The 26,576-nt window shown below is 45.0% G+C and overlaps 1 protein-coding gene and 2 long non-coding RNA genes across 5 annotated transcripts in view; 2 read left to right on the plus strand and 1 right to left on the minus strand.

The window, feature by feature from the left end:
- The window catches only part of LOC110255981 (uncharacterized), a 58,863-nt gene extending 34,948 nt beyond the window's left edge, over window positions 1-23,915 (minus strand). The window contains exon 1 of the long non-coding RNA XR_014820900.1: window positions 23,756-23,915. This is a non-coding gene — a long non-coding RNA (uncharacterized LOC110255981). The remainder of the gene's footprint in view (window positions 1-23,755) is intronic.
- LOC146398041 (uncharacterized) lies at window positions 6,959-22,228 on the plus strand. 3 transcript variants are annotated; one of them, XR_014820897.1, is made up of 4 exons: window positions 6,959-7,349; window positions 8,846-8,976; window positions 19,237-19,394; window positions 20,014-22,228. It is a non-coding gene; the product is annotated as an uncharacterized LOC146398041 (long non-coding RNA). The 3 variants fall into 3 exon arrangements; XR_014820898.1 differs by lacking the exons at window positions 19,237-19,394; window positions 20,014-22,228 and adding an exon at window positions 9,866-12,937 and having other exon boundaries at window positions 7,266-7,349; XR_014820899.1 differs by lacking the exons at window positions 8,846-8,976; window positions 19,237-19,394; window positions 20,014-22,228 and adding an exon at window positions 10,044-14,046 and having other exon boundaries at window positions 7,063-7,349.
- The window catches only part of FAM20A (FAM20A golgi associated secretory pathway pseudokinase), a 50,788-nt gene continuing 46,603 nt past the window's right edge, over window positions 22,392-26,576 (plus strand). The window contains exon 1 of the mRNA XM_021066715.2: window positions 22,392-23,399. Within this exon, the coding sequence (XP_020922374.2) occupies window positions 22,996-23,399 (404 nt within the window). The 5' untranslated portion in view covers window positions 22,392-22,995. The remainder of the gene's footprint in view (window positions 23,400-26,576) is intronic.

The following is a 26,576-nucleotide window of genomic DNA, read 5'->3' on the forward strand; positions in this document are numbered from 1 at the left end:
CCTCACAAAGGAAGGATGTGTCTTTTCCACAGGGTCACCCAACAAAACAACTTTTCAGCTGGTGTTTATCTAAATCATGTGTTCTTGGTGGGGGCAAGCATTGGTTCTTGGAGGTGAAAATACCTTGACTATGACAACGGTGTGTGGCCCTCCTAAGATCCATGCTACTCAGCAAAACCCTATGCCCCAGAATTTGATTTCTCTCATCAGAAATTTAATCGATTTAAGTATTCAATTTAATAATTTATGTTTAATTTAATGTTTAACCAGCCCTACTAGTATCCATGAAGATGCCGGTTCGATCCCTGGCCTTGCTCAGTGGGTTAAGGATCTGGCAGTGCCGTGAGCTGTGCTGTAGGTCACAGACATGGCTCGGATCTGGCATTGCTGTGGCTGTGGCGTAGGACAGCGGCCACAGCTCCTATTGGACCCCTAGCCTGGGAACTTCCATATGCGGTGGGCACAGCCCTAAAAAGACCAAAAAAAAAAAGAAAAAAAAAAAAAAGGTTGAGATACACTGAAAATGAAATGAAACTATATTTCAAATAGCCTTTTCCTTTGACCTAGCAATTCTGCCTCTATTTTCCTTCTAGAGAAAAGTTTCTCCAAAGAAGCATGTACACACTGTCACTGACACACCATCTTCTTTAATAGTGGAGAAACCTAACTGTCCATCCATTGGTGCATCCGTATTATGAGAAGGTAGGTATCAGCTTAAAAGAATTAAGGGAGTTCCTATCGTGGTTCAGCGGTAATGAACCCGACTAGTATCTGTAAGGACAAGGATTTGATCCCTGGCCTTGTGGTGGGTTAAGGACACAGTGTTGTTGTGAAGGGCGGGGGGGGTTGCTGCTGGGCTGGGCACCGTCCCCCAGAGCCCCTGCTACTCTGTGTGGGGCCAGTTAGCTTGGTTCATCCCAAGACCCTCGTGCCCCCCCCCCCCCAGATATTCTCCACAGCATCACCCTGTTTGTTTCCTTCTCAGGGCTTCCCACACTCTTGCTTTGTTCTCACACTCTTGCTTTGTGCCGGTCACAGACGTGATTTGACCAGGAGTTAAAAATCTAGCTATGGAGAGGGAACCATGTCATATTATTGAGTAGAAAAAGCCATCTGAAGACTACAAAGGCATGATCACATTTGTGCTAAAATGAAAACACAAGATCTACGTGTTTTTAGATGCACATGTTATGTACGCAAATGCAAAAGAAAGCAAATGACGGAATACACACGAAAGTGATAAACCCAGGTTATCTCCGCAAGGAGGAATGGATTTGATGGAAGACGGGTGGTGGAAGAGGTCCAGGGGCTGTTTATTTATCTTTCTTTGTGGTTCGTTTTTGTATTTTTCACAAAAAAATGAGTCATGAATAACTTGTAGAAATAATAATAGCACAACATTATAAATCAATGATACTCTAATAAAAATACATTTTAAAAAAGAATAGTAAATAACACATATTTATTTTTTAAAAAAATGAAAACTCTAACTCTACCACCTGACAACTGCTTGGAAGAAAAGTTTAGTTACTGTATTTCTAATATAACTGGAAATCAAAGGCTCGTGGACTCCAGTTGGATTAAACTTTTATCTTTTAAAAAAAATCAAATTGTAGAAAAATGACAAAAAGGTGTGCCAAGTCTTTGAGGTAAAAAAAGTCTATTAAGGTTTGAAGTAATAGAAGAAATAAAATAGTAAAGACATCAGGGTTCCCTGAGTTCCCATCATGGCTCAGCAGTTAACGAGCCCAACTACTGTCCATGAGGATGAGGGTTCGATCCCTGGGCTCGCTCAGTGGGTTAAGGATCCAGCGTTGCTGTGAGCTGTGGGGTTGGTTGCAGATGCGGCTTGGATCCCAAGTTGCTGTGGCTGTGGTGTAGGCTGGCAGCTACAGTTTCAATTCGACCCCTAGCCTGGGAACCTCCATATGCCACAGATGAGGCCCTAAAAGACAATAAGACCAAAAGAAAAGAAAAGAAAAAAAGATGTCTGAATTCCCACTGTGGTGGAGCAGGTTAAGGATCTGGTGTTATCTCTGCAGCAGCGTGGGTTTGATCCCCAGTCAGCGAAGTGGGTTAAGGATCTGGCATTGCTGCCCCTGTGGTGTAGGTCACAGGGGCTAGGATTTGATCCTGACCTGGAAACTTCCATATGCCGCAGGTATAGCCAAAAAAAAGGTAAAGATCTCGATCTTACCCTGTCAAAATGAAACAAGGGTGAGCAATAGTTCTAGAAGGTGGTTTGGCAATACGTCTGTCTCAAAGTGTATATGAGCATATCTTTTAATCAACAGTCACAATTCCAGGAGTGACACCAGGATGTTTATTGCTGCCTACTTCACAATAGAAAAAAAGTTGGAAATCCCTTAAAAGTCCATTCACTGAGGAAAGATTAAGCAAAATCTGGCAGATACATACAAAGGAACCCTTGGCGTTCATTCCCAGTGATGGTCTGTAATTTACTAAGCTGGATAGAAATCTCTCAGATAGTCCTGCATGTCTAAGATTATGTCACAGAAGGCACAAAGAGCATGGTCTGATGTGTATAAATATTTGCAGCCACTCTGGCTGCTGGCAGAGAGGGCTCAGTTCTCAGTGTGTACTCACTCCTTAGGTCGGCTCAGGTGTCCTCTGTGCCAGCGTAGCTGGTTGCCCTCAGAGGGAATGGTCTAGGCAGGTAAGGCGGATGTGGCAATGTTTCAATGACCAAGCCTCAGGAGCCAGGCTCTGTCATTTCTGCTGTATCCTGTTACCCACCCCGGTCAGTTCTATTCAGTACAGAAGGTATGAAACCTATGCAAAGACTGGGAAACCAGGAGGCAGGGATCATTGGGAAGCCTTTTGAAGGCGGGCTACCCCGGTATATATTTTTCTAAGTTTCCATCAATCTTACAGGGTAAAATGGGACAAAAGCAAGTCAATAAAGGCTATGGCACGGTGCCAAGGGTTCTACACGCATTGTCATTTTTCCTCAAATCTCAAATGCCATCGACTAAAGAACATACTGCCATTTTCTATGCCTCCTAAGAGTAAATAAAATCCTGCCAATTAAATTATGACATGATGCTTTCTTATCCCTTTGAATTTTTACTGGCTATTTATTGAAAGAGCTGCTTTAGACTTTCAGTTAGTGACTGCTATCATATATCCCTTGTGTGTCTTAATGAGAAAGAAAATATAAGAGATTTTAAACGTTCAGAGTCTGAATGTTCTAAATTGTTTTTCAAATCAGAGCCTTCAATATCCATGTTTTTCCACATGAAATCGAGCTTCAGGCGACTGATGATTCTCCCCTAGGATTTTCTCTTAACACTGACACCTGTTCTGAAACTTTTGATGTTGGTACTTTCTTGATCATGCTGCAATCAATCACAACAACCTCTCGTTGCTTTGAAATTTCTTTCCTCTAGTCTGTGGAATGTCACAATTTCTCCTGCCTTCAATTACATAGCTTGGCATGGGAATCAAAAACTCCTCCAGGGATCCCGCTATGGTGCAGTGGGTTAGGACTCCAACTGCAGCAGCTCAGGTCACGGTGGAGGTATGGGTTTGATCCCCGGCCTGGTGCAATGGGTTAGGAGGGTCTGGTATTGCTGCAGCTGCAGTGTAGGTTGCAGCTACAGCTCAGATTCAATCCCTGGCCCAGGAACTTCCATATGCCTCAGGTAATTCTTCCCACATGTGTTTCCCAAAAAAATAAATAAATAAAACAGCCTTATGTATTCAGAAATCCCTTCTTTAGGTCTCATGAAGCAGTCATTGTTTTGCAGGTAAAAACATGGAACTGTGGTCCTTTCTCCAATGATGAATACCCGCTTCACAAATATCAAATGTATGCACCACCTGGAAATAACTGGAAGATGCATCCTTGATTTCACAGGTGTTAATATAGGAACAGTGTGCATCCTTGAGCTGATGACATATGGCGTACAATGTCCTATTTGAACTTCCCAACAGCCCTGTGAAAGACTGACTGTTTTTGCAGACAAAGATGCTGAAGTGTAACTAGATTGAGGAGCTTGCCCACGGCCGCCGCGCAATCAGTGAGACGGAACAGACACTTAATTCCAGGTTCAGCTGACTAACCAGAGCATATGACCTCTGCACTTACTGGCATCTCAAGCCAGCGGAGTCATTTCGTCCCTAGCATCACTAGCAACATCGTCATCACCATTGCTCTTATCATTGTCATTGCCATGGCCATCTTTGCCATGGTCCTCATCTTCACAGCTAATACTTACTGAGCACGTATGTACCACGTGCTAGGCTCTGTGCTAAGGTTTATGTGGTTTCCCTCACAACTACCCTTGGGAACTTCCATACGCCACAGGCACAGCCCTTAAAAAAAAAATTTTTTTTTTAACTGCATCTTAGGTTATACAACCAGTTAATGACTCAGCAATAACTCAAGCCCAAGAAGTCTGATTCAAAAGCACATGTTCTCAATAACTACACAATAGTGCCTCCTACAAGAAGTATTATGAGTGAATTTGTTTTCACTGATTCACTCCACAAATATTTCCTGGACACATACCACATGCTATGTGTGACACCAAGTAAAATGGATAGAGCGAAGAATAAGAGAAAGATCAACGCTGCCTTCATGGAAATCGCAAGCTGGGTGGAACACCAATAAAAATGAGAACTATGAAGACTGAGTGGAAAGATGGGGTTAGGAACTCACATTTACATCCTACCCTTCCCCAAACTCTGCCAAGAAGATAATGAAATTATAATGATGATAATTAACATTTATCACCATGTGTGAGACATTGATATGAACATTTTACAGGTATTACAACATTAATATGAAGGGAAGAACAAATATGACTCCATATTGAATCTGTTCTTTTACTTTAGGCTTTGAGTTCTATTGCTTTTGCTATAAGTTAATCACTAGCAGAATGTTGCCTATTGCCTGAAATAAACAGGAGAGCCCATTCTCAAGGCTCTGCCCTTTAGAGATACAACACATTTTTTCCATTCATAGAGAGAGAAACAGTTGCAGGACAGAGAATAACATTTGTCTAGTTAGAGGTTAACAGAACATCTTGACCTGACTTACATGGATAGCTGCAAGAACAAAGGATTCCTACACCAAGAAGTTTGCAATAACCGACCACACTCCCCTCCCCTTTTAGTGTATTCTAACTCAGGTAAGATGGTTCTTTGGGACACTAGTCCACCATCTCCTCAATCTGCTCTCTTTCCAAATAAAGTCTCTGTTCCTTGTCCCAACAATTGTCTCTCCAGCCATTGGCCTGTGGTGCAGTAAGCAATACAATCTTGGACTTGGTAACAAAACCTTGTAACATTTTGTTTTACAGATGAAAAGTCTAAGACATAGAGAGGCCAAGTAACTTGTCCGAAGTCATATAATTAGTTTGTGACAAAGCCAGTGTAAGAATCCAGAGCTTGTGGCTTCTATGCACCTGTTTCCATAGTAAAGGAATAAAATTATCCTCAAGGACAGTGACTTCAGGAGAAGAGATATCTATGAATAGGAGAGATCGAGAGAATTTTAAAGAGTGGAAAGCAAGACAGAGGGAGTAGCTTATTTAGGAGGGCAGATAACGCCATGAATAAAAGCAGAGGCTTGAGAAAATAACTGCTTCTCCCCACGGTCAGCCTCATAGTGACACATAAACTGGGGACTTCTGACATCACAGGGTGTGGAAGGGGGACATACGGAGTCATCCTGGAAGTCAGGGCGGCAGTCAACCTTTATAACCATCAACACCTTTACCTGCTCTTACACACAGAATGCCAGGGGCCAGGAACTCACCCTCTACCCCCAGGAGAGGGTAGCAGGGAAACTTACCAACTTCTGGTGTCTCCTTCCCAAGTGGAGATGGGACACACTCTTGGCCTCTCCCAGATTCTCACTTGCTCCTCCCGTGGGGAAGAATGGTTAATGTGGGAAGAACTTAACAGGCTTCGTTCGGCTCCTCTCTTTGTTTTGGGGAGTCTGTCCAGGGCAGAGCATGTTTCCTTCTGCTCCTCCCTATAGAAGTCTCACCTGCAGAGGAGCCCTGCCTGGGTCAAGCACTGCCCATGACTGGGTATAGAAGTCTACAATTCTGGGGTTCAATTCACAGGCCCACTTGGCTCTCACCCTAAGCTACATCCCTACCTGAGCTTTCAATATTAAATAAAAGTGGTGTTTTCACCTCTCGACCTCTTGTCTGCCTCACTTTTTTTTTTCTTGCCTTATATCTCAATTTGCTTAGAACTTAGGTTAATTAAGGAAAAAAGAGACATAAGGAAGGAAGGAAGGGAGGGAGGGAAAGCATGGGAACAGAGAATCCAGGAATTCTTGGAGAGATATGAGGAGATAATATATCCATAAAACAAGGATTTATTAATCGAGGAGCAAAGAAGAGTTGCCAACAAGTAAAGACAATTTTTTTTATTTTTTATTTATTTATGTTTTGTCTTTTTAGGGCCACAGGCATGGCATATCGAGGTTCCCAGGCTAGGGGTCTAATCAGAGCTACAGCTGCTGGCCTACACCACAGCCACAGCAAAGCCAGATCCTTAACCCACTGAGTGAGGCCAGGGATCGAACCTACATCCTTATGGATGCTAATCAGGTTTGCTAACTGCTGAGCCAAGACGGGAACTCCTTTTTATTTTATTTTATTTTGGAAGGCAAATTTTTAAATAAAAATGTCTCGTGATAAACTTGAAGATAGAGTTCATCCTGGTTTCTCTCCCAGAAAGAGAACAAAGAAAGATAAAGAGATGAAAAATATTGGGTGAGGGGAGAGAGATATGAGAGAAAGGATCAATCCAGAAGGTCTAACAGCCAAACAATAGGAACAGGAGCCCTAGTTCCAAAACAGGAAACAGCAGGAAGAAAATATATAAATACAGGGAGAAAGGAACCTCTAGTTTGAAAGAGCGTTCTAGGAGCCCAGCCTCAGAAGCAAAAAGAGACCCACATCAAAGGCAAGTCATCACAGAATTTTACAAATCAAGGATAAAGGGCCACGAAAGGCTTAGCTCCAACAGTGCCCCTCCCCAGCCCCATAAGGCTCTGTTAAGTCACACTTTGAGGTTAAGACAGCGAACTTTCAAAATCTTCACACCTTCAAACCCCTTGATTTTCTGCCATGTCTTTTTTTTTTTTTTTTAAGCAATTCCTGACTCTGAATAAAGGCAACCACCCATTTTCTTTGTTCCTCCTCCCAGACTGTCGAATATTGCTGGAGGAAATTCTAAAACCATGCCAACTGATTCTGCTACAAACCCTGGAGTCACAGCCTCAGCTGAGTACTTTCTATGGCTTATCATGCCCAGCGAACAATGATTCTCAGCCCTGCACAGTGGCAAGAAAACAACTGGATGTGAGTATATATTCATGAGTTTTTTATATACTGATTTATTGTGTGTGTGTGTATATATATATATTAGGTACATATATATACAGTTTTTGAAGTATATTACATTACATAATATGTAAAATATAGGGTGTTTTCTTTGGATGCAATAGGTTAAGGATCTGGCATTGTCACTACCTGGCTCAGGTTCAATCCCCGACCTGAGAACTTCCACATGCCATGGGCACAGCTAAGAAATAGAAAAATATTAAACATTAAAGGTATATAATATTATGTATTGAATAATTACTTATTACAAACCATATATTATATATTACATAATACATATAATTTAAAAGATTGTGTGTGTGTGTGTTTATACACATATAAACTTGGGTAGCGATAAGGACTCTAAAATTCAGACAAGTTGCTTAATCTCACTACATTCCTCCACGAACGAGATTTCTTCACAAAATGTCACCCTTTCGGCTTAGTTGTTACAGGCACCCTTTTGCTGAGACAATTCTTACTCATTAATTGATGTTAATTAACATGAGTTAAAGTCTTGGTTCAAACCTCCTTTCACCCCAAAGGCTTCCCTTGAGCCTCCTACTCCAATGTATTCTCCAAGTCCATGATTTTCCAGAAAAGTCCAGAAAAGGAAATCATGGACTTGGAGAATAGACTTGGGGTTGTCAAGGGGGAGGGGGAGGGAGTGGGATGGATGGGGGGCTTGGGGTTAATAGATGCAAACTATTGTCTTTGGGATGGATGCACAATGAGATTCTGCGGTGTAGCACTGGGAACTACGTCTAGTCACTTATGATGGAGCCTGATAATGTGAGAAAAACGAATGGATACATGTATGTGTAACTGGGTCACCAAGCTGTACGGTAGAAAAGTGACAGAACACTGTAAATCAGCTACAATGGAAAAAAATAAAAATCATTACTTAAAAAGACAAAAACAAAAACAACTGTTCACTCCCCTGCTCAGAAACTTTCTGTGGCTCTTTCCATCCAGGCTAATAAAGACCAAATTCCTTACTGAAGCTTGTGAAGGCTCGACTTTGGCCCCTACCAATGTCGGGTTCCTCCATTTCCCACACCCTGTACTGAACACCACCTGCCGGACACTCTTGCATCTCTGTGTTTCTACCCATGTCTCGTGCTATTTTTTCCTCTGTTATGCTAGATCATAAATTCCTTGAACCCTAGGACATGTACTATGTATCTTTATAGTCCCTCCTGCTCCTGCACCCAATACACTGCCTTGTTTGGGGAGGGGTACTTAACATGAAATCCAGGGGTGGGGGGACTGTCATTAGAGTTATTATCCTCAGGATGCTCCCCCCCCCCCCAGTGACTCCACCCCAGAGCCAGAAAACATGACATTGGATGCATGAGTTTGGCAAAAGGATCTGAGTTTGCTCAACTCCGCAGCCCCCATTCTTTCTCCGAGGAAACAGCCATCTAGAGTAACCTGTATTCCCACTAAATCCTCATTTCTTCTTGGCCCTCCAGAAAGTTTACTGGGGCAGGATCCGTCCAGCAAAGAAGACCTCCAGTTAGGGGATGGAATGCAAGTTTGATCCAAAGGCGTGTAAACAAACCAACTAGCCAGGTTAACCCCTGCCCTCCAATATAGTGCTTGTGTGAGTAAGAAAAGTGATATTTTTATCTCCATCTGTCTGATTCTTACATCAACTTTTCAACTCTTTCCTATTAAGGCAGGTTCGAAGGGTGTCAAATTTGGGGTCATCTCAAAACCCAGTGTCTCGTACAGACAAATGTGTGTCCTATATGTGTCCTTGATTTAACTGACTTGAATTCTGTCCCAGAGACTTATTTTCAGCTTTCTCATCCTGAGCAAGATTGAGCAAACAAAGCCTTACTTTATAAATAGTACAAACAGTAACATGGCATCTTTCAACTGAGGAAATTGAAACATTTGGGGTTTGAGAAACATCATTTGTTATTTCACAAACAGCAGGCGGTTGGGAAAAGCCAAAAATGGATTTTCCATGTCAAGTCTCTCTTCATCCATAAATCCTTCCCTTTTCAGGGAAATTTATAGGTTTCTGGCTTCCTTTTCCCTTCGGTCATCAAATTTAATTTCCCAGGAGTTTTTGCCTTTTTTTTTTTCTTTTTCTTTTTTTAGTTTCTGCTCTAAATGCGTAAAATTTTCCCGATTCTTGGTCTTCCAGATCTTCTCCTCTCTCCTCAATCCATCACCTCTAACCTATCGCTTCCCTCCATCTCTCTTCTCCGCTTTTATTATGCTGTAAATTCTAGAAATGACCTGACCTCTTGCTCCTCTTAAGATTCATTTTGAACTTTTGCATTTCTTTGGTCATCATCTTAAAAAGATCCCCCACCGTTTTTCATCCTTCCCTCCAGCCTTTGGTTTTAGCCTTCTCTCCCTTCCCAAAGTGAGTTTTTCACATCAACCCTCCACAGAGCGCAGGAGACCCACGTTTTTCCATTTCTTTTACATCCTTTCTCTTTCATTTTCTCCACTGACTCCTTCCCACCTACCTTCAGACACGCCTGGATCTCTTCGTTTGGAAACACCTCCCACTTTTCACTCTGTTTGTTGCCCACCCCTCGCCGCCTTCCACCCACGATCAAAACTCCAACGCCATCCTTTCACGGGTTCTACCTCTATTTCCACATCGCTGAATTGCTCCCTAACTCCATGACCTTCTGCTTTCAACCCAAGCATTCAATGGAAAGAACTGCTCCTCAAGTTCACGGACAACGACTTCATTGTCACCTTCCTGCGTCTTTGCTCAGTCCTCGTTCTTGTTGACGTCTTGGCTTCATTCAACACGGAGGACCATTTCTGAGCCCTCTTGTCAGGTTAAGGGGACCACCTGACCCACACCACCAGCTGATGTACCTGTCCTTTTGCCTGAGCCTCATGTTCTTCCTCTCGAGGTTGTGCTTCAGGCCTGGGTCTTGAGGAACTTTAGAGCGAGCCTTCAGAGGGGCCACTCTCATTTCACCTTACGACTAGCACGAGGCGTTAGGCCACTCGTGGCAAACCGTTCCCATTTGACAGTGACTGTAAGGATGGGCACGTGGCCCTTTTCTGACCCGTGACAAGGGGACGACCTCTAAAAGGGCTGGGGAAATAGTTTACTTCCTGCAAGAGAGGTGCTCAAGGGGAAAAGCATTTCTTTCCGTTCATCCCTTTTTCCTTCTGATGTCACCCCATGAGTCCTTGAAGGATAGAGTCAAGCCATCTCGTCACCAAGAGGGGAAGTGAAGAGAAGAGAAAAGAAGCCAAGACGGACGGTCCCCTGACATCAAGGAACATCCAAGCTAATGTTGCAACTTCCCATATGCTTGCACAACAACAGGTCTAGAGGTAGGTAATCAACTGTGGATGGTATTGCTTGTAGCCAAATACACTGACGCATTCTTCCAAAACTCTCTACCTCGTCCATTCTCACAGAATGTACTGTGATAGCTATGGAGACCTCATCAAAAGCCTTGTCTCCAAATGTCTCTCCCAGCTCCAGATACCCCAAGTACTAGATGTTTCCATTCACACCTGAGCTTAAAACAACCTGCTCAAATCCAAACTCATCACTTTCCCCCTAGAGTCAACCCAGTCTTCTGTCATCTTCATAAAGATTAAGAAACCCTTTGAGCTTTATTAGAAGAACATGAGTTTCAACCTAGCTAGAGTTCCCAGTGGGAGACATTGTGCAGGTAGATAAGACAGCATTGAAGATTTATGTCTTTGTGAGGCTTATCTCTGTCTGGGTCTGCTAGGTCTTTCACAGTGGATGTGAGTATAAAACCATGGATGAACCACAGGCTACATAGGAGGAAGTAGCCAAAGATAAAGCCGAAACGAGAGTGGTCATTGGGTCATGAGAGATGCCTTCCTAAAGAGTTTGGCCTTTGCAGTGTAGATGGCATAAGATTTTAAACCGTGGAACAAAGTGATCAGATTTACCTTTTGCAGAGATAGCTATAAGCAACCAGCGTGAAGAACGGATCACAAGGTGAAGCCTGAGATCACCAGAGCTTTTAAGTCAGTTAACAGAGCCAGGCAGTGGTGGCCAAGATCACTTCTTAGCTAAGGCAGCCCTGCCCATGACTGAGCAAAGCATGATGCAAAATCCCCACCAACACAGGATGCCTCTAGTAGGCACTCTTGGCTCCAGAGCTCCCCATTGGGATGGAAGAGATGATCAGATCTGCCCCGCAGTCCTCTGCCCAGTACATCTTCTGCACTCAGCATCTGCTTCCCAGAGGACTCAACTAATGCTGATTCCATGAGTTAACAACTATTATTCAGTTTGGTTAAATAAGCATTTACTAAGCATTAAGGTAAAGAGAAAAGAGGTTAGTGATTTCCTCAACCAACCAAAACTACAAAATACAGGCATTCTTACTCAAAACAATTCACTTTCTAATTAATGTACTCAGTTCCCCCTGGTTCTTTATCTCGGTTAACCCAGAATATAACCCACATTCCATCAGTAGTCCCTCCAAAATATCACCCATTTCCATTGTCTAACTTTCCTCTTAAACTTTACCTTGCAATCAAATATTACATAGGAAAAATAAACAAGGACGAATTAACAAATCATGAGTAAGAGAATTCATTCAAGCCCCTTGGTGTATGCCACAACTGATTATTTTCCAGATTCAGCTATATCGTGGCATAAACCACAATCATTCAACACCTAACTCCATATGGCAAAAGCTCTGAATAGTAAGATGACCTTATAAGGCATGTGTTAAATCTGTCCCCAGAACATAATGGCCAGGAGTATTGCCAATAGAATTAATTGAAAAGATTCTTGTTTCTGAGAATCTAACCATTTATTTCACAAAGACAATGGTTCATTTTCTCTTTCTTCCTTTTATGTCAATCATCATTTATCCCAGATTAATCTTCCAAGAAAAGCACACAGAGCTACAAATATCTTGGCATTTCCTTCTTATAAGAAAAGCAACAAAGCAAATAAAAGTCTGTTTTCCAGGATTCTAGAGAGCCAGTACTGTATTACTGGTATCCTACTGCAACTTTCTAACGTTTTCCTTCAGGGGTCAGCAAACTACCACCAATAGATCTAGTCTGGCCCATCACTTGTTTTTGTAAATAAAGTTTTATTGGAACACATAGATTCTGTTTGTTTATATATCATCTCTGGTTTCTTTCCTACTGCAATGACAGAGGTGACTCATTGTTCCAAAGACTATCTAGCCTACAAAGCCTGAAACGTAAAATAAAATAATTATGATTTGCCCCTTACAACAACAACAACAAATTTGCTAACCCCTGCCCTAGTTTAAAAATATGGTATTTTCTCATATTTCATTATGATTCATTCCTAACATTTTAACCAATCTATAAACATGTAAACATCACTGTCAGTAAGTGTCAATCTGAAAACAACAATGATTTTTAAAGATTGTAATGGATGGTCTCCTTTTCTTTTGATTAATAGGTGATTATTATTTTTTAGTGAACCTAATTTTTAAAAATCTAACACCCAGAAGACATTTAGAATCTTGAGCGTAGCACTTGATCTCCATCCATGTTTTAGGCTAGCTTTCAACTTCAAGCTTTAAAACAAAACAAAACAAAAAGATGAATTCCCAAACGAGACTGGAAATAAAACTATAGCTTTAAGAAAAATCAAAAGGCAATTATGCCCTAGCTGCCATCTTTTCCTTTCTTTCCTTTTGGAAAGATTGCCTCTCTAAATAAAAGAAGATGTCAGCTTTTGAAAATGCCTTTTCCCCAGATCTTTGACGTCGCAGACCTTATTTTAATGGAGCAACATCTTCCTAGGAATTCATCAGTGAATCATAGTATGAGAATGAGGAGGAAAAGAAGGAGGAGGAGGCCCGTACTGAAAGAAAGTGATGCAGGAAGATTCCAGACTTGATCTACCTCTCTAGATGGTGAGGGCTTCACAGACCACAACTCAGATACCCAGAAAGCTAAGTGTGGACTTCTGGTTCCCAGCCTCCCTATGTCCAGCCTTGAGCTGGGAGCTCTTTAGGTTTGCCCTGGAGCATAAATAAACATAGTCTCCGTGTGATGACTTTGCCCTTCCTCCTAAGCTTCTTCATCCTCCTCTTTCCTTCTCTAAGTGGATACAGTTGTTTGGGGTTTTTGTGAAATGTGGCTTCAACCATATCTTCAAGATGATGAAATCAGCATTTCCCAATGTAGTCCCTCATGTGTCATCTGCCAAGTACTTTTTTACTTTCCTTTTACATCAAAACTCATACGAAGATCTTTGCACGGAAATCATAAAAAATACTGGTAAGCAAGAAAAGAAAAAGAAAAAATCTGATTATTCATAAATCCTAGCACCTAAGGAAGCCACTGGAACATGTTGCCATATATTTGCTCACACATGGTGGATCGAATGTACTCACCCACTTTTCCCAAAGATATATCAACCCCGTCCTATTAATGTGACCTGATTTGGAGAATGGTTCTTTGCAAATGTAATCACCACTAAGGATCTCAAAATGAGATCATTCTGGATTATCTGATAGACCCTAAATCCCATGACTCTCACTCTCATAAGGACAGGAGAAAGTACATGAAGACAGAAGCAGAGTGATTCTGCCACATGCCAAGCTGGAAAAGACAAAGCTTTTCAGAGCCTGCAGAGGGAGCATAGCCCTTGCTTTCAGATTTCCGGGGTCCAGAATTGCGAGAGAATAAAAATCTGTTGTTTTAAGCTGCCAAGTATAAGACAATTTGTTAACAGCAGCTCTAGGAAGCTAATACATGTGTTCAGTAAATATTTATTGAACAACAACTTAACTTGATGTTGTACGAAGAACTTGAAGGATAAGACACCAAACCTCTCCAAGTCTTTTGCTGTGCATACATAGAAATACATGTACAAATGTACTTGTAATAGATCATAATGTAAAAGTTGTTATTAACACATCTTCTTACCCAGTAATAAAAAATCCTATTTTTTTTCCTTTTTTGGCCGCCCTGCAGCTTATGGAGTTCCCAGGCCAGGGATAAGATCCAAGCTACAGTTGTGACCTGGGCCACAGCAGTGGCAACATCAGAACCTTAACCCACTCAGCCAGGCTGGAGATTGAACCTGTGTCCCAGCACTGCAGAGATGCCACCAATGCCACTGTGTCACCGTGGGATCTCCAAACATCTTTTCATGATAATAAATAAATACAGCATTATCTTATAGATGAACCACTATTTTGCTCAAGCAGTTCTCAAATTTTGAACATTGAGCTTCTCTCCATCTTTTTCCTATACCACAATAACTCTTTGTCTAAATACTTACATACGCTTTTAATAGTTTGCTTACATTTTTAAAAATGGAATTTAGAGGTCAAAGTGTGTGCCAGTTGTCCATTTCTTACCTCTCGGTTCCAAATCTATCCTTCTCCCAGCTTTGTGACACTGGACCCTATCAACACTTCTCCTCTACCAGCTGGCACAATGAGGGGTTTTGTCAATAGAGGGCGCTAGAGAAACATTGCAAGGCAGTAGTGGCAGGAAGACACTGTCCTTCTTCTGGGTCCCAGCGCCCCCATATTTTTATGCAGCACAGAAGCCCATCAGCTCTCACAGACCAGCTTCAATCGCACTCTCAGGCCACAGGAACCCACCCACCCTGTAACTCTTTCCCCAGATGCCATGGCATGGCCTTAGATTTCCAGCTCACCTTCCCAAAGATACATCTACAGATCAACACGGTGTGTCGTGGGGAGAGTTTCTTCACCACCAGTGGCTGAGTTTTCCAGTGGTGGACATATGATCTCCAAAAAGATCTAAAATCTCAGCCTTGGATCAGGGTTGGGAGAACCCTTCTTGTCCTTAATTCCTTCACTGTCCACTTTTCCTCAGCCCAGATGCAATAGCTTCTCTTCTGCATGTGCTACACACCCTTTCGAGGTGCCTTATCGCTTTACCAGCTAACTATCCTTTTGATTACATCCTTCCTGTTCAGATAACCAATGTGCCATCCGTCGCCTAACCGAGCCTGGCTGCGATAAAGTCGAAATGCATTTGCCTCACCAAATTCACTTCCAGAACAGGTGCTCCCAAGTCCAATGCCTTTCCCAAGCTCTAATCAATCCTGGATAGTTTCATTCTTTTTTACCAATGAAAATGTGATAAGAAAGTATCTCTTGTCTCTTGTTTTCATTTGCATTTCTCTGATTACCAGGAAGGTGGAGGAAGAACTATTTGAGTATGTCCTGTATTGAAACAGGTCATTGAACCAATAATATTGCCTCCTGGGAAGGGAATGAGGTCAAGGAGAGGGAGAAGGAAGGGGGACTTACAATGATTCCTCTAAAATCTTGTATATTGTCCAAATATTATATACAGGCAAAATATTCATGGATTATTTATATAATTAGCATATATATGTTACTGTCATGTTACTGTATACGTATATTACTATATAACATGTTATATATACATGTTACTATATGTATATAGTACATGTACTATATAATATATATATTACTGTCATGTTACTGTATATATATGTTACTATATGTTATATATATGTGTGTTACTATATGTATATAGTCCATACACTATATGCATATAATATATTATATATATAAAATGAGAGTAACATGCTTTAGAAACCTCTCTCTGACTCCCTGCAGCTGGTACTAGTCAGGGTTGTTATTGTCTTTAGCAGAGCTAAGTAGCCAACTTTGGAAATGGCTTATCTAGACCTGGAACCACAGGCTCTGGTCCTCATCTCTCTACAGCTGCCTCAACACCACGAGGAAATGAGGACTCAGCATGTGTCCTGGCTGGCAGGAGCAGGGGTAAAAGCCTGGGCTGGACCCTAAGTTCAGATTTTCACTTCCAAGGATGTGATCTCCATACATCTTGGGAAGAACAAAGTGAGACTATAGAGACTAATATAGGGTCCACATGCTTTCCTAACCGTGGGGTGAGCCCAGTTGGAGCTTTTGAAATGTGCGACTTAGTTCAACCCAGAGAGAAGAGGGAATGATTCGCTTAAGCCCAGCAATGGGCAGTAGTGATCTGTTTCCAAAATAACTAGTCACCTTTCACACCATTCATCCTTACTTCCCAGTTAAGAAACAAAAACAGCATGAAAAGAGTTATGTGTACTTATCACAATTGATCATTGCACAATTCTCTGATGGGGCTAAAATATTATAATATTGTATTACAGATATTTGAAATCCTCCTTTTGGGGAGGAAAGATCCTTTAATTACCCAGCCAGCTGACAGACCTCTGTCAGGCTGAGCCTGGCAGGAAATGGAGAGGGAATGGCAGGCAGCAGAACAGAGCCCAGCATCCCACACGTGGAAGGGCCTGAGATGGGATGGGATAAAGAGAAGGACGGGGTGGAGTTTGTGGGGGTGAGAGAGGGAGGGGAAGCAAGAGAGAAAGTGGGACCCTCCAGCATGGACTCTGAAGACAGACACCTGTAATAAGGATGCTTAGAAAGGTATCCTTATCATCATACACCTCAGGAATGTAATTCTCAAGTCTCCACTCCTTCAAAAGTTCCTGAGTCAAGTCAGGTTTTATTTTCAAAGCTTTTTGGAGTCATTGCCATTTATTTCAGCTGTATTGATGTTCTGAGATTGAACTTTGAGCCAGAACAAGATATTTATTTGTGTTACATTTGTTTAATGTCTGTCTCACCCACTAGCTGTGAATTCACATGATAGGTTAGGGGTTGCTAGACAACGGTTGAAATGCTGAAAGACATGACTTTCTAAAGACCCCCAAAATCCCAACTTCTCACCTTCCAAAAATAGCGGTGCTGTCAAGGTCGTAAAAACGGAAGCAGAGATAACACATCTGGTGGTGTTCAGTGGGCATAAAAACTCACATAATATGCACAAGAGTGCTTCTTAAAAGAATTACGTGATCTGAAAGTAGCTACACAGAAGTTTATGGATTTCTTCCAATTCAAAATGGAATTTAATATTTTACAGCTGATTTAAGTCAAGATTGTTCTTATACAGTTCTTTGCCCTCTATCATGTATCTCCTTTTGAAAGAAATGATGTAAATTTCCTTTATTTTTAAAATTTTATTTGATAGCCACACCCACGGCATAGGTAGGTTCCTGGGCCAGGGATCAAACCTAAGCCACAGCTGCAACCTGCACCACAGCTGCAGCAATGTGGGATCTTTAAACCCACTGCACGGGACCAGGGATCGAACCTGCGCCTCCGCGGCAACTTTCAGTCAGATGCTTGACCCACTGTGCTACAGCAGGAACTCCAGAAATAGCATAAATTTCCTGACCGAGGATTTTCATTAACCTGCTTAATCTTAACATCAAAGCCCAGCTCTTCGGTTCAACCATCTCTTTAGGAAGATAGAATTCCCCAGGACATACGGCTACCAGCAAAATCAAGTCAAGTTTTTTAACGAACTATTGTAAGTATACAAACAAGCACAGAGACTAAGACGACCAACATCCATAGACTCACCACCCACCTTTTTCAGATCTAAACCCACTGTAATGTACACTTTAGATCTTTTTTTCTGAGAAGTAAATCATTACCAATATTATCGAAGCTCCATGCATAATCTGCCACAATGCCATTTCTCTCACTTCAACTCCACATGTAACCACTGCGCTGAGTTTGGCATTCATCCTTTCATACACATTTTCCTCAATCCATATCTACCCATAAATAACATCAAGAGTTGCTTTGCCAGTTTTGACGTTTATCTAAATAGCATCCTTTCTACTGTATACACACATACACACGCCCGCACGTATATAGATCATATATAAATATTCAGAAGCTTTTTCCACCTAAAGATGTACCTATGTTCAGAAAATACAGTCATGCTTCCTTCATTTTAATGTTATTTCCCGCTGTATAATCCTGCCACATTCACAGTGGTTCGATTGCCTCCCTCTTCTCGCACTGATCGCTGAGCCAGCAGGTGAAGGTATATGGTCTTCAGGCAGAAACAAAAACTCTTAGGGACTCAGATATCTGCATAGTTTGCATAGTTATTTCATTATTGATCTCTTATCTATCGCTCTTTCATAGGTCCATTAAGACTCCTAAGGTTTAGGGTATTCTAATGAAATATAATAGTTAACTGGGGGCAGATTGTATAAGACCAGATTTTTATTTTAAAGGCTTCTTTTTTTTTGCCTTTTAGGGCCACACTTGTAGCATTTGGAGGTTCCCAGGCTAGGGATCGAATCGGAGCTGCAGCTGCCAGCCTACGCCACAGCCACAGCAACATGGGATCCCTGACCCACTAAGCGAGGCCAGGGATCAAACCCACACCCTCATGGTTACTAGTCAGATTCGTTTGCACTGCGCCACAACAGGAAATCCCTAAATGCTTTTTTTCAAACCACTTCCCCTATACATTAGCACACATGGACTCCCCCTGCACATCCAAACATCATTTATCCTATAGGAATGTGTTAATTTCAGCTTCTAGGCAAGGAGGAAAAGGCAGGGGGACGCATGTTGGCGTTGGACTCATGGAGTTAGCATCTAGGGTGGAAAACCAATTGCACAAACAAGAAACAACGAGTCGTGTTTTAAGTAACAGGAACGGGGCATGATAAAAATAAGTATAACCTTCACAGATTGAAGAGCTCTTGTGTTTAAATATTGACTCTGCTGTTTTCATGATTTAATTCCTGGAAGAAGAAGGTTTGATATTTAGCTAGACTGAAAAGAAACACACGTGCCCTTCGAGTCTGTTCCTCTCAATACCTGCCATGCACAGATTCTCTCATCTGCTCAGTGTACTCTGTCTTCATTTCTCATGGGTCCAGGCAGATCTGGTTTCTCTAATAGTCATAAAGGATGCTTGAAGGGAGGAACTGTATCTTAAATTTCTTCTGTGTCTCCTACAGGGCCCCAAACTATTATTTTCTTCCATCCAACAGTGAAGCCCTTACAGTGTGTCAGGCGCTATGTGAGATGCTACAGTTACAGAGGGAGCCTCTGATCCCTGCCTTCGCTGATTTCCCTTCATTCACTCAGCAAAAATTTCTTGAGCATTTCCCTAGTGACAGGCCCTGTCCTCAGAGCTCCCGGGACACAGGTAAGTAACACTTTCCTTCTGCACTTTAAGAGGTTAGGCTCTGGTAAGGAAGGCACACATGCACACTGGATTAGGTTGCAAGGGTTGCTGTAACAAAGCACCACAAGCTGGGTGGCTTAAATGTACCAACTCATGGTCCTGGAGGCCAGAGTCTAAGATCAAGGTGTCAGCAGGGTTGGTTTCCTCTGAGGGATATGACGGAAAATCTGTTCCGTGCCTCCTGCCTAATTTCTGGTGGTTTGCTAACAATCCTTGGAATTCTCCGGCATATAGAAATAGCACCCTGGCCTCTGCCTTCATGTTCACATGGAATTCTCCTTCTGTGCACATCCCTGCATCCAAATGTCCCCTTTTTATAAGGATACCAGTCATACCGAATTAAGGGCCCACGCTGCTCTGGTATGACCTCATCTTAACTAATAACATCTGCCATGCCCCTATTTCCAAATAAAGTCACTCTGAGGTATTCAGAGTTAGGATTTAAACATATAAATGGGGGGGGGGGAATTCAACCCATAACACATATAAGCAACTACACACATCGTGATGGAGGCTTGAATAGAAATGCATGCAAACAGCTGTCAGGATATATGCAAACACACATGTACGGTCTTCATAGGCATCAAGCCCAGCATTGGAGAAAATAAGACAAGTGGCCAGAGTTTGGGCAGACCATGGACATTCTCCAGGTGGGGAAATGAAAAGGAGCTTTTGATTAAAGGCATGTCTGTGAAAGCAGGAAGCACCTGGGGGACTTCAGGAAGTATCACGCAGTGAAGAATGGGAGTCATAAAAAGAAGACAGAAGCCAAACAGTAAAGAGTTGCGTCACAGTCAATGGCTGAATCCAGAGGCCACACGAGAAGCTATGGAGTGATTTTCAACACACAGCTTTCTGTATGCTGGAAAGGTCACTCTGGCAAGAGTTTTAATTACACCAGAACACAGGATGGGCACTGAAACGGGGCCACACTGGAAGCAGAGAGGACGTCTAGGAGCCTAATTGCAAGAAATCAAGCAAGAAATGATGCGCCCCTAGATACGTTCAAGAGCAGTAGAAGTGGAAAGAGAGACGACTTTGCAAGGGGAGGCTTGAAACAGGACGATGGGTCCTGGTAAAGAGCGGTTAGTGATAATATGGGTGACTTGAGGGGATGTAGATGAGGCTGGTGAGGATGCCAGGGGCCAAGGCACAGGGAGTCGGGGCAGGAGCAGAAGGGAAAGGCTCACTTCTGGGAGGGGGGAGGAGAGAGGCAGACAAACCTTGAGGACAGTGACATCTGACTGGCCTCTAGCATTTCCGCCCTCCCATCCCAACCTAATTCATATGTAATATCTGACTTCCACATGCAGTTTTGCCCTTGACCTTTAGAGGGCAGGGAAAGCGTGTTGAGATAAGCTCTACTTGAATTAGGAATATTGTTTCCTGAATTGAGTTCAGACAAGAGTCTGGTGAGAGAGCAGGACCCCCTGCGGGGGGGCAGAGTTGAAGTCATAAGACTCATGATGGCATCCTTTGCCAGCCCAGAAATGCACACCGGTGTGCCTCACAGTTGCTGCAGATACAACACTGACGTCTGGCTTCTTCATCTACGGGCCACCACACCTACTTAGACACGTCCAAAGCTGCAGTGTTTCTTAGAAACTGGAGACCACATAGAATTTCATTTCAGACAAAAAGAAGGTAGATCAAGAAACCCTAAAAATCCTACCAGCCTCCCCAGCAGAGTGAAGCAGCTGGCATTAGTATTATTTTGACTCCCCGCCTGGACCAGGCATTCAGGTCACTATGTTGTGTTGCTGACAATGGTCCCCCTTTTGGTATCTTCCTTTATCATAATTTTCTACACTTGTCCCATTCACACGCGGTCTCTAACCGACCCCAGTGTACAACAGGAACCAAGAAGTAATCCTATTTCTAGCCAACACTTATCTCACACTTACTTACAATGTGCTGGGGGCAGTTCGAAGCAAGTTAAATACTTTAAGTCACTTAAGCCACGCAATAGCCCTATATGGTTGGTTCTATTATTATCTTCATTTCCAGACGACCAGGATGGCAGAGGCCACAAGAATCTCCCACTGGACCACAGTGGGAAGAACTCTGGTCTGAAGCCACAAGTCAGAGTGTGTGTGAGGGTTCTAGATTCCAGCAGCAGAAGAAAGGTAGTTAGCGAGCAAGCTTCATGAACACAGGAAGCTTTGCTACCTGGGCAGGCAGCTCATGGCAAAGATGCTTTTTCCTCAACACCTAGAGGCTCAAGCTGCCTCCTCCGTCAGATTAGCAATTCTCCATCCACCAGGTCATTAAACAGAGGGGCCAGGAGCTCAGGGCTGCCTCTCCCTCAAAAGGAAGAGGGTGGGGGAGTAGGAATTACCTCACGGGAAATCTGGAGAGAGCCGAGCACATGTCCTTCAGTGATTCATTTGGGTGGACCACTTTCACACCAAGCTAAATGCAACAGTTCAGCGTGGGGTCATTGGAAGGCCCCTCCCTCCTTCACTGGGAGAAAAAGTTCTTCTTTGGGAGAATGTCAGCACAGTGGGGACCAAACCCCATCCAAACAGGAAGTCACCAAGATTCTAGGTAAAACGGGTGCCTTCTTTTTAAAGGTCAAACTTTTTCATTGGCTAAGTGGGTGTTTGCTGAGCGCCTACTAGGTGCCAAGCACAGGACATGCAGTCCTTAGGGGTTTAAGAGGTGCTGTGTGGGAAGATGCAAACACACACATACACACACACACACACACACACAAACATCTGGCAAATCCTGCAGGAGAAAGACTTTCAGGGAGTTGTCTTCCCCTCCCCCACCCCAGGGGAAAAAAAAACAAACGTGAAATCAGAGGTATCACACTCACACACACCCTTGGAGTCTCCCAAGGTGTCTGGCCTGAACCCTGAGCGGGGCCAGCGGGAGGCCTGGGGCGAGGGGGGAAGGGCGCGAGCAGCGGGTTGGGCGACAAGGTGGAAGGGCAGAGCCGGAAGAGGGATCGGAGTTGGCAGGCCGGCCGCGCCAGAGGCAGGTGCCAGCGGAGAGTGGGCGGAGGTGCGGGCGCCCGGCCGGGCGGGGGAGGCCCGGCGTCACCCCTGCCTCTAGGAGTCGGGCGCGCACGCCAGCTCGCCTCGAGGAGCCGGGGGCACGGGCGTCCCCGCCGCCCGCAGGAGGAGCCGCGGGAACAGTCGCCGCAGCCGCGGAGCCACAGCATCCTCCAAAGAGACGCCCCAGGCTCCGCAGCCGCTCTGCTCCTCCAGGAGGCGAGCGCCGCCGCCCGCTCCCGGCGCTCCGGCCGCCTGTCCCCTCGCCCTGCCGCCCGCGGGGTGCAGCCGGCATCCGCGCCCGCGATCCTCCACCTGCCGCGGGCTCCGGGGCAATCCGACGCTGGGGAGAGAAGGTGCGAGAAACAGCGGCCGGGGAGACACCGTCCCCGGGTGGCCACTCCGCGCGGAAAAGGGACGCCCGCGCGCTCTGCGCGGGGTCCCCAAGTTCAAGGGCGACACCTCTCTCCGGGAGGCTCCCCCGCCCGGGGAAACCGCGGCCGGCCCGCGGGACCCCAGCGCCTCCCGGGTCCTCGGAGACTCCCGCGCGCCCCGGCGGGGCCATGCCCGGACTGCGCCGGGACCGCCTGCTGACCCTGCTGCTGCTGGGCGCGCTGCTCTCCGCCGACCTCTACTTCCACCTCTGGCCCCAGGTGCGGCGCCAGCTGCGGCCCAGGGAGCGCCCGCCCGGCTGCCCGTGCGCCGGCCGCGCCGCCTCCCCGGCCCCGGCCCCCGCCGCGGCCCCCTCGGCCCCCAGCCCCGCGGCGCACAACTTTTCCCGGGCCCGGCCCCGGACTGAGCAGGACCGCGGCGGCCGCAGCGTCCCCCGCTCCAAGCTGCGGGCCCTCTTCGCCCACCCGCTGTACAACGTGCCCGAGGAGCCGCCGCTCCTCGGCCCCGAGGACTCGCTCCTGGCCAGCCAGGAGGCGCTGCGGTATTACCGGAGGAAGGTGGCCCGCTGGAACAGGTGAGGACCCCGCCCGCCGCCCCGGCCCCGGCCCCGCGGCGCTTCCCCAGCCCTCCAGCTCCCGCACTGGGTTCTGAGAGTGCTCCGCACCCGGCCCCCATCCGTGGCTGCGGACCCTAGAGTTCAGCCCCAGCACAGGTCGCCAGAAAAACTTTCTAGGCAGCAGCGCAGCGAAGACATGCTCTCAGCCCCTCCCCCTGAGCTCTCTCTTTTCCCCACTTCTGTTCTCCGGGCTATTTCCACCGCCCCCCTCTTTCTCCTTGTCCTGATGTGGAAAGCCGCTGCTCGCTTCTGGTTTTCCAGAATGAGGTTCCCAAACAGAGCAGCGTCACAGCTGGTTCGAATTCAGGACTTACCTCTAGACCTGGGTACCTTCCAGAAACCAAGGCTATACTCCCTGAAACCCAGCTTTTTCCCTTTGCTTATTCCTCTGCCCGGGGTAGAGATCGCAAGAGGTCAGCCCCGGGCAGAGAGTAAACCCGTCAGTTTCCTGCCATGGTTGCCAGTCTCTGTTCTATATTTAAAACGTGCCTTGTCCGTTTCTGGTCAGTGTTATAACCTGAAGGCCGTTTTTATTATAGCAGCGATTTGGGCTGATGTGGATTTGAGGTGTGATGCTTTCACAAAGGAGGTAAAAAAAATGCTGCCTGGGAATTTTCTAAACCCCAGGCAAAATCTAGAGGGGGGGGGGAAGAGGCCAAACACATACTCAGGATAAGATTAAGAAGGATGTTTTTTATAAAAGGGGGGAGAAGGGAGAGTGTGGGAGGGGGTGGAATGGTCAGTAGGGTGGGTCCCCAGCTAATGACCGAAGGCCTTCATATTTGAGTTAAGATGGTTTTGAAGGACAGAATCCTCTGAAGATTATTCAGATCCAGAGACCACTTCTGGACCGCACCCACCACTTTTCTTAATACAAGAGATTTCAGAATGAGGTGTCATGGGCTGGTTGTATAGTCCCTTCCGAGGATGGGTAGACCAAACATCTCTGGAAATTTAACTGTTTGCTCCTTCTTCTGTAGTGCTGAGAATGACTGGGAATGGGGGGTGGGTGGAGGGGGCCTTCAGAAAGTAAAAAGAGAAGGAATTGAGAGTTATGGGCTGTGGTGCATTTTAATTGCAACTCTTTGGCTGATGATTTTATATTGGAAAGAAAGTGGTTCTTGATTCCATTGCTAATTGGATGCAATAAAAAGGCAGTGTGAGATTGCTTCGCAGACACTGTCATTTTCAATATTACCTTTATTTCATCAATGCCGTGAGAGTCTGCATCAGTGAACTAGGAAATTTTGCTCTTGGAAAATTATCGACACATCTGTCGAGGATTTGCAGAGGGACTATGGGGAAAGTGGCTCACGTATTCCCATTTCTGTGGCCTTAAACTTCCCTGTGTGACTTTTGTCCTGAAGGAAAGCCGAAGAGAATATGTTGGCAGAAAAGCAAAAATCGTTCTCACCCATCTGTCCTGCTATTGATTTGGAGCTTGATTTCTACACCATTATATGTCAGAAAAATACATGTGCCAACCAGGAACGGTCTTGGTCGTTTCACAGGATTGAGGGCTGGCGACCTTGCTGAATTCGGATATAACAGAGCAGTTTCGTGTGATCAGTTGACTGTGACAGTTGTCATATTTACTCCTCACTTCCCTTTCATACTTGAGATCTCGAGTTTTGGTCAGCTTTCCCGGGAGGGGGCGCTGTACTTGTGAGTGTTGACCCTGGACCCCAGAGGCAGCGAACACCCCATCTTCACCCAAACTGCATTGTAAAACCTCAAGGCAAGGCTGTTAATACATGTATGTGGGTTACTTACAGCAGGGTTAAAAATAGAACATGGAAGACTGATTAGCCAGGGCAATTTAAAATCACACTTAGAGTTTCGGTTGCCCATTACGATGCCCTGACGCCGTGAGGACATGGAAGAGCACCTGCCACAGTGCGCAGGGCTAAGGAAGCTTCCAGGTTTTAGTGCAGACAGTTAGAACAAACAGCAAAGGGAAAAACAGGGAATGACCTTGCAAAGAAAGTGTTTATCTCTTGCACAGACAAGCCCTTCCCCCTGCCTGGTTTGTAGCCACAACCCAGCCAATATTTAAAAACCAGGGATTTATAAGACATACGTGGATGCCCTCATGCCAGTCATTACCTAACATTAACTGCTACCCCAGATCATTGTATCCGCAAACCATCTGCCACCCCAGAAGTGCAGGTAATAAAATCGCCGAATCAGCGTTCCTCACCACTTGCCCAGAGAAGCCCATTAGTCTGAGTGAGTGATTAAGTAATAGTATGAAACCAGAAAGTGTCTTTTTATAACTTGAGCTCATTACCAGTCAGAGATAGGACATGGCCCGTCTTTTCCCCCTTGGTGCGTTCCTTTTTGATTTCAGTGGAAGACGGAGTTTCTGCACTGTTTTGAATGTTTCAGGTTCTCGATCAATATTTGTTAATAGGATGTCAATATTTAGTTAAGTCAAAATGATGCAAAAGGGAGTTCTGGTCGTGGTTCAGCAGAAACGAATCTGACTGGTAGCCATGAGGACGCAGGTTCGATCCCTGGCCTCACTCAGCGGGTTAAGGATCTGGGGTTGCCGTGAGCTGTGGTGTAGGTCACCAATGCAGCAGGGATCTGGCATTGCTGTGGATGTGGTGTAATCCGGCAGCTGCAGCTCTGACTCGACCCCTAGCCTGGAAACCTCCATATGCCGCAGGTGTGGCCCTAAACACACACACACACACACACACACACACGCGCGCGCGCGCACACACACACGATGCAAAACACACATGTGGATGGGATGGGCACTCCTCGTGCTGACAACTCCAGCTGTCTGCAAACCTCTTCACCAGCTGTTCTTCTTTCCCTCTCTTTCCCCCTCAAGATGTAACTAAGTGTGGCACAGTCCAAGTTAAAAATGCAATCAGGGAAAGTGTTTCTGTCAGGTCAGCCACTGATTACAGCGAGCGGTCCAACGCCAGCCTCCATCGGGCGTGGTGACACATTTGGCACCCGTCTTGAATAGTGAGGAGGAGCAGGCACGGGGAGCCGGGTCTTCCCTATTTCAGGTCTTAAACCAACACGCAGAGGAAGCCTTTTCTTTCCAAAGGAATGATGGAAGGCGGGGCTTACCTGCAGCCCAGGTTCCCCTTTTGCTGCTACCCTTACATCTAAGAG

The sequence above is a fragment of the Sus scrofa genome, chromosome 12, assembly GCF_054392235.1.
Source record: "Sus scrofa isolate SSC_HxYL_T2T_F1_AM1 chromosome 12, Sscrofa_HxYL_maternal_Yorkshire_Landrace_v2.0, whole genome shotgun sequence".
Taxonomy (NCBI): domain Eukaryota; kingdom Metazoa; phylum Chordata; class Mammalia; order Artiodactyla; family Suidae; genus Sus; species Sus scrofa.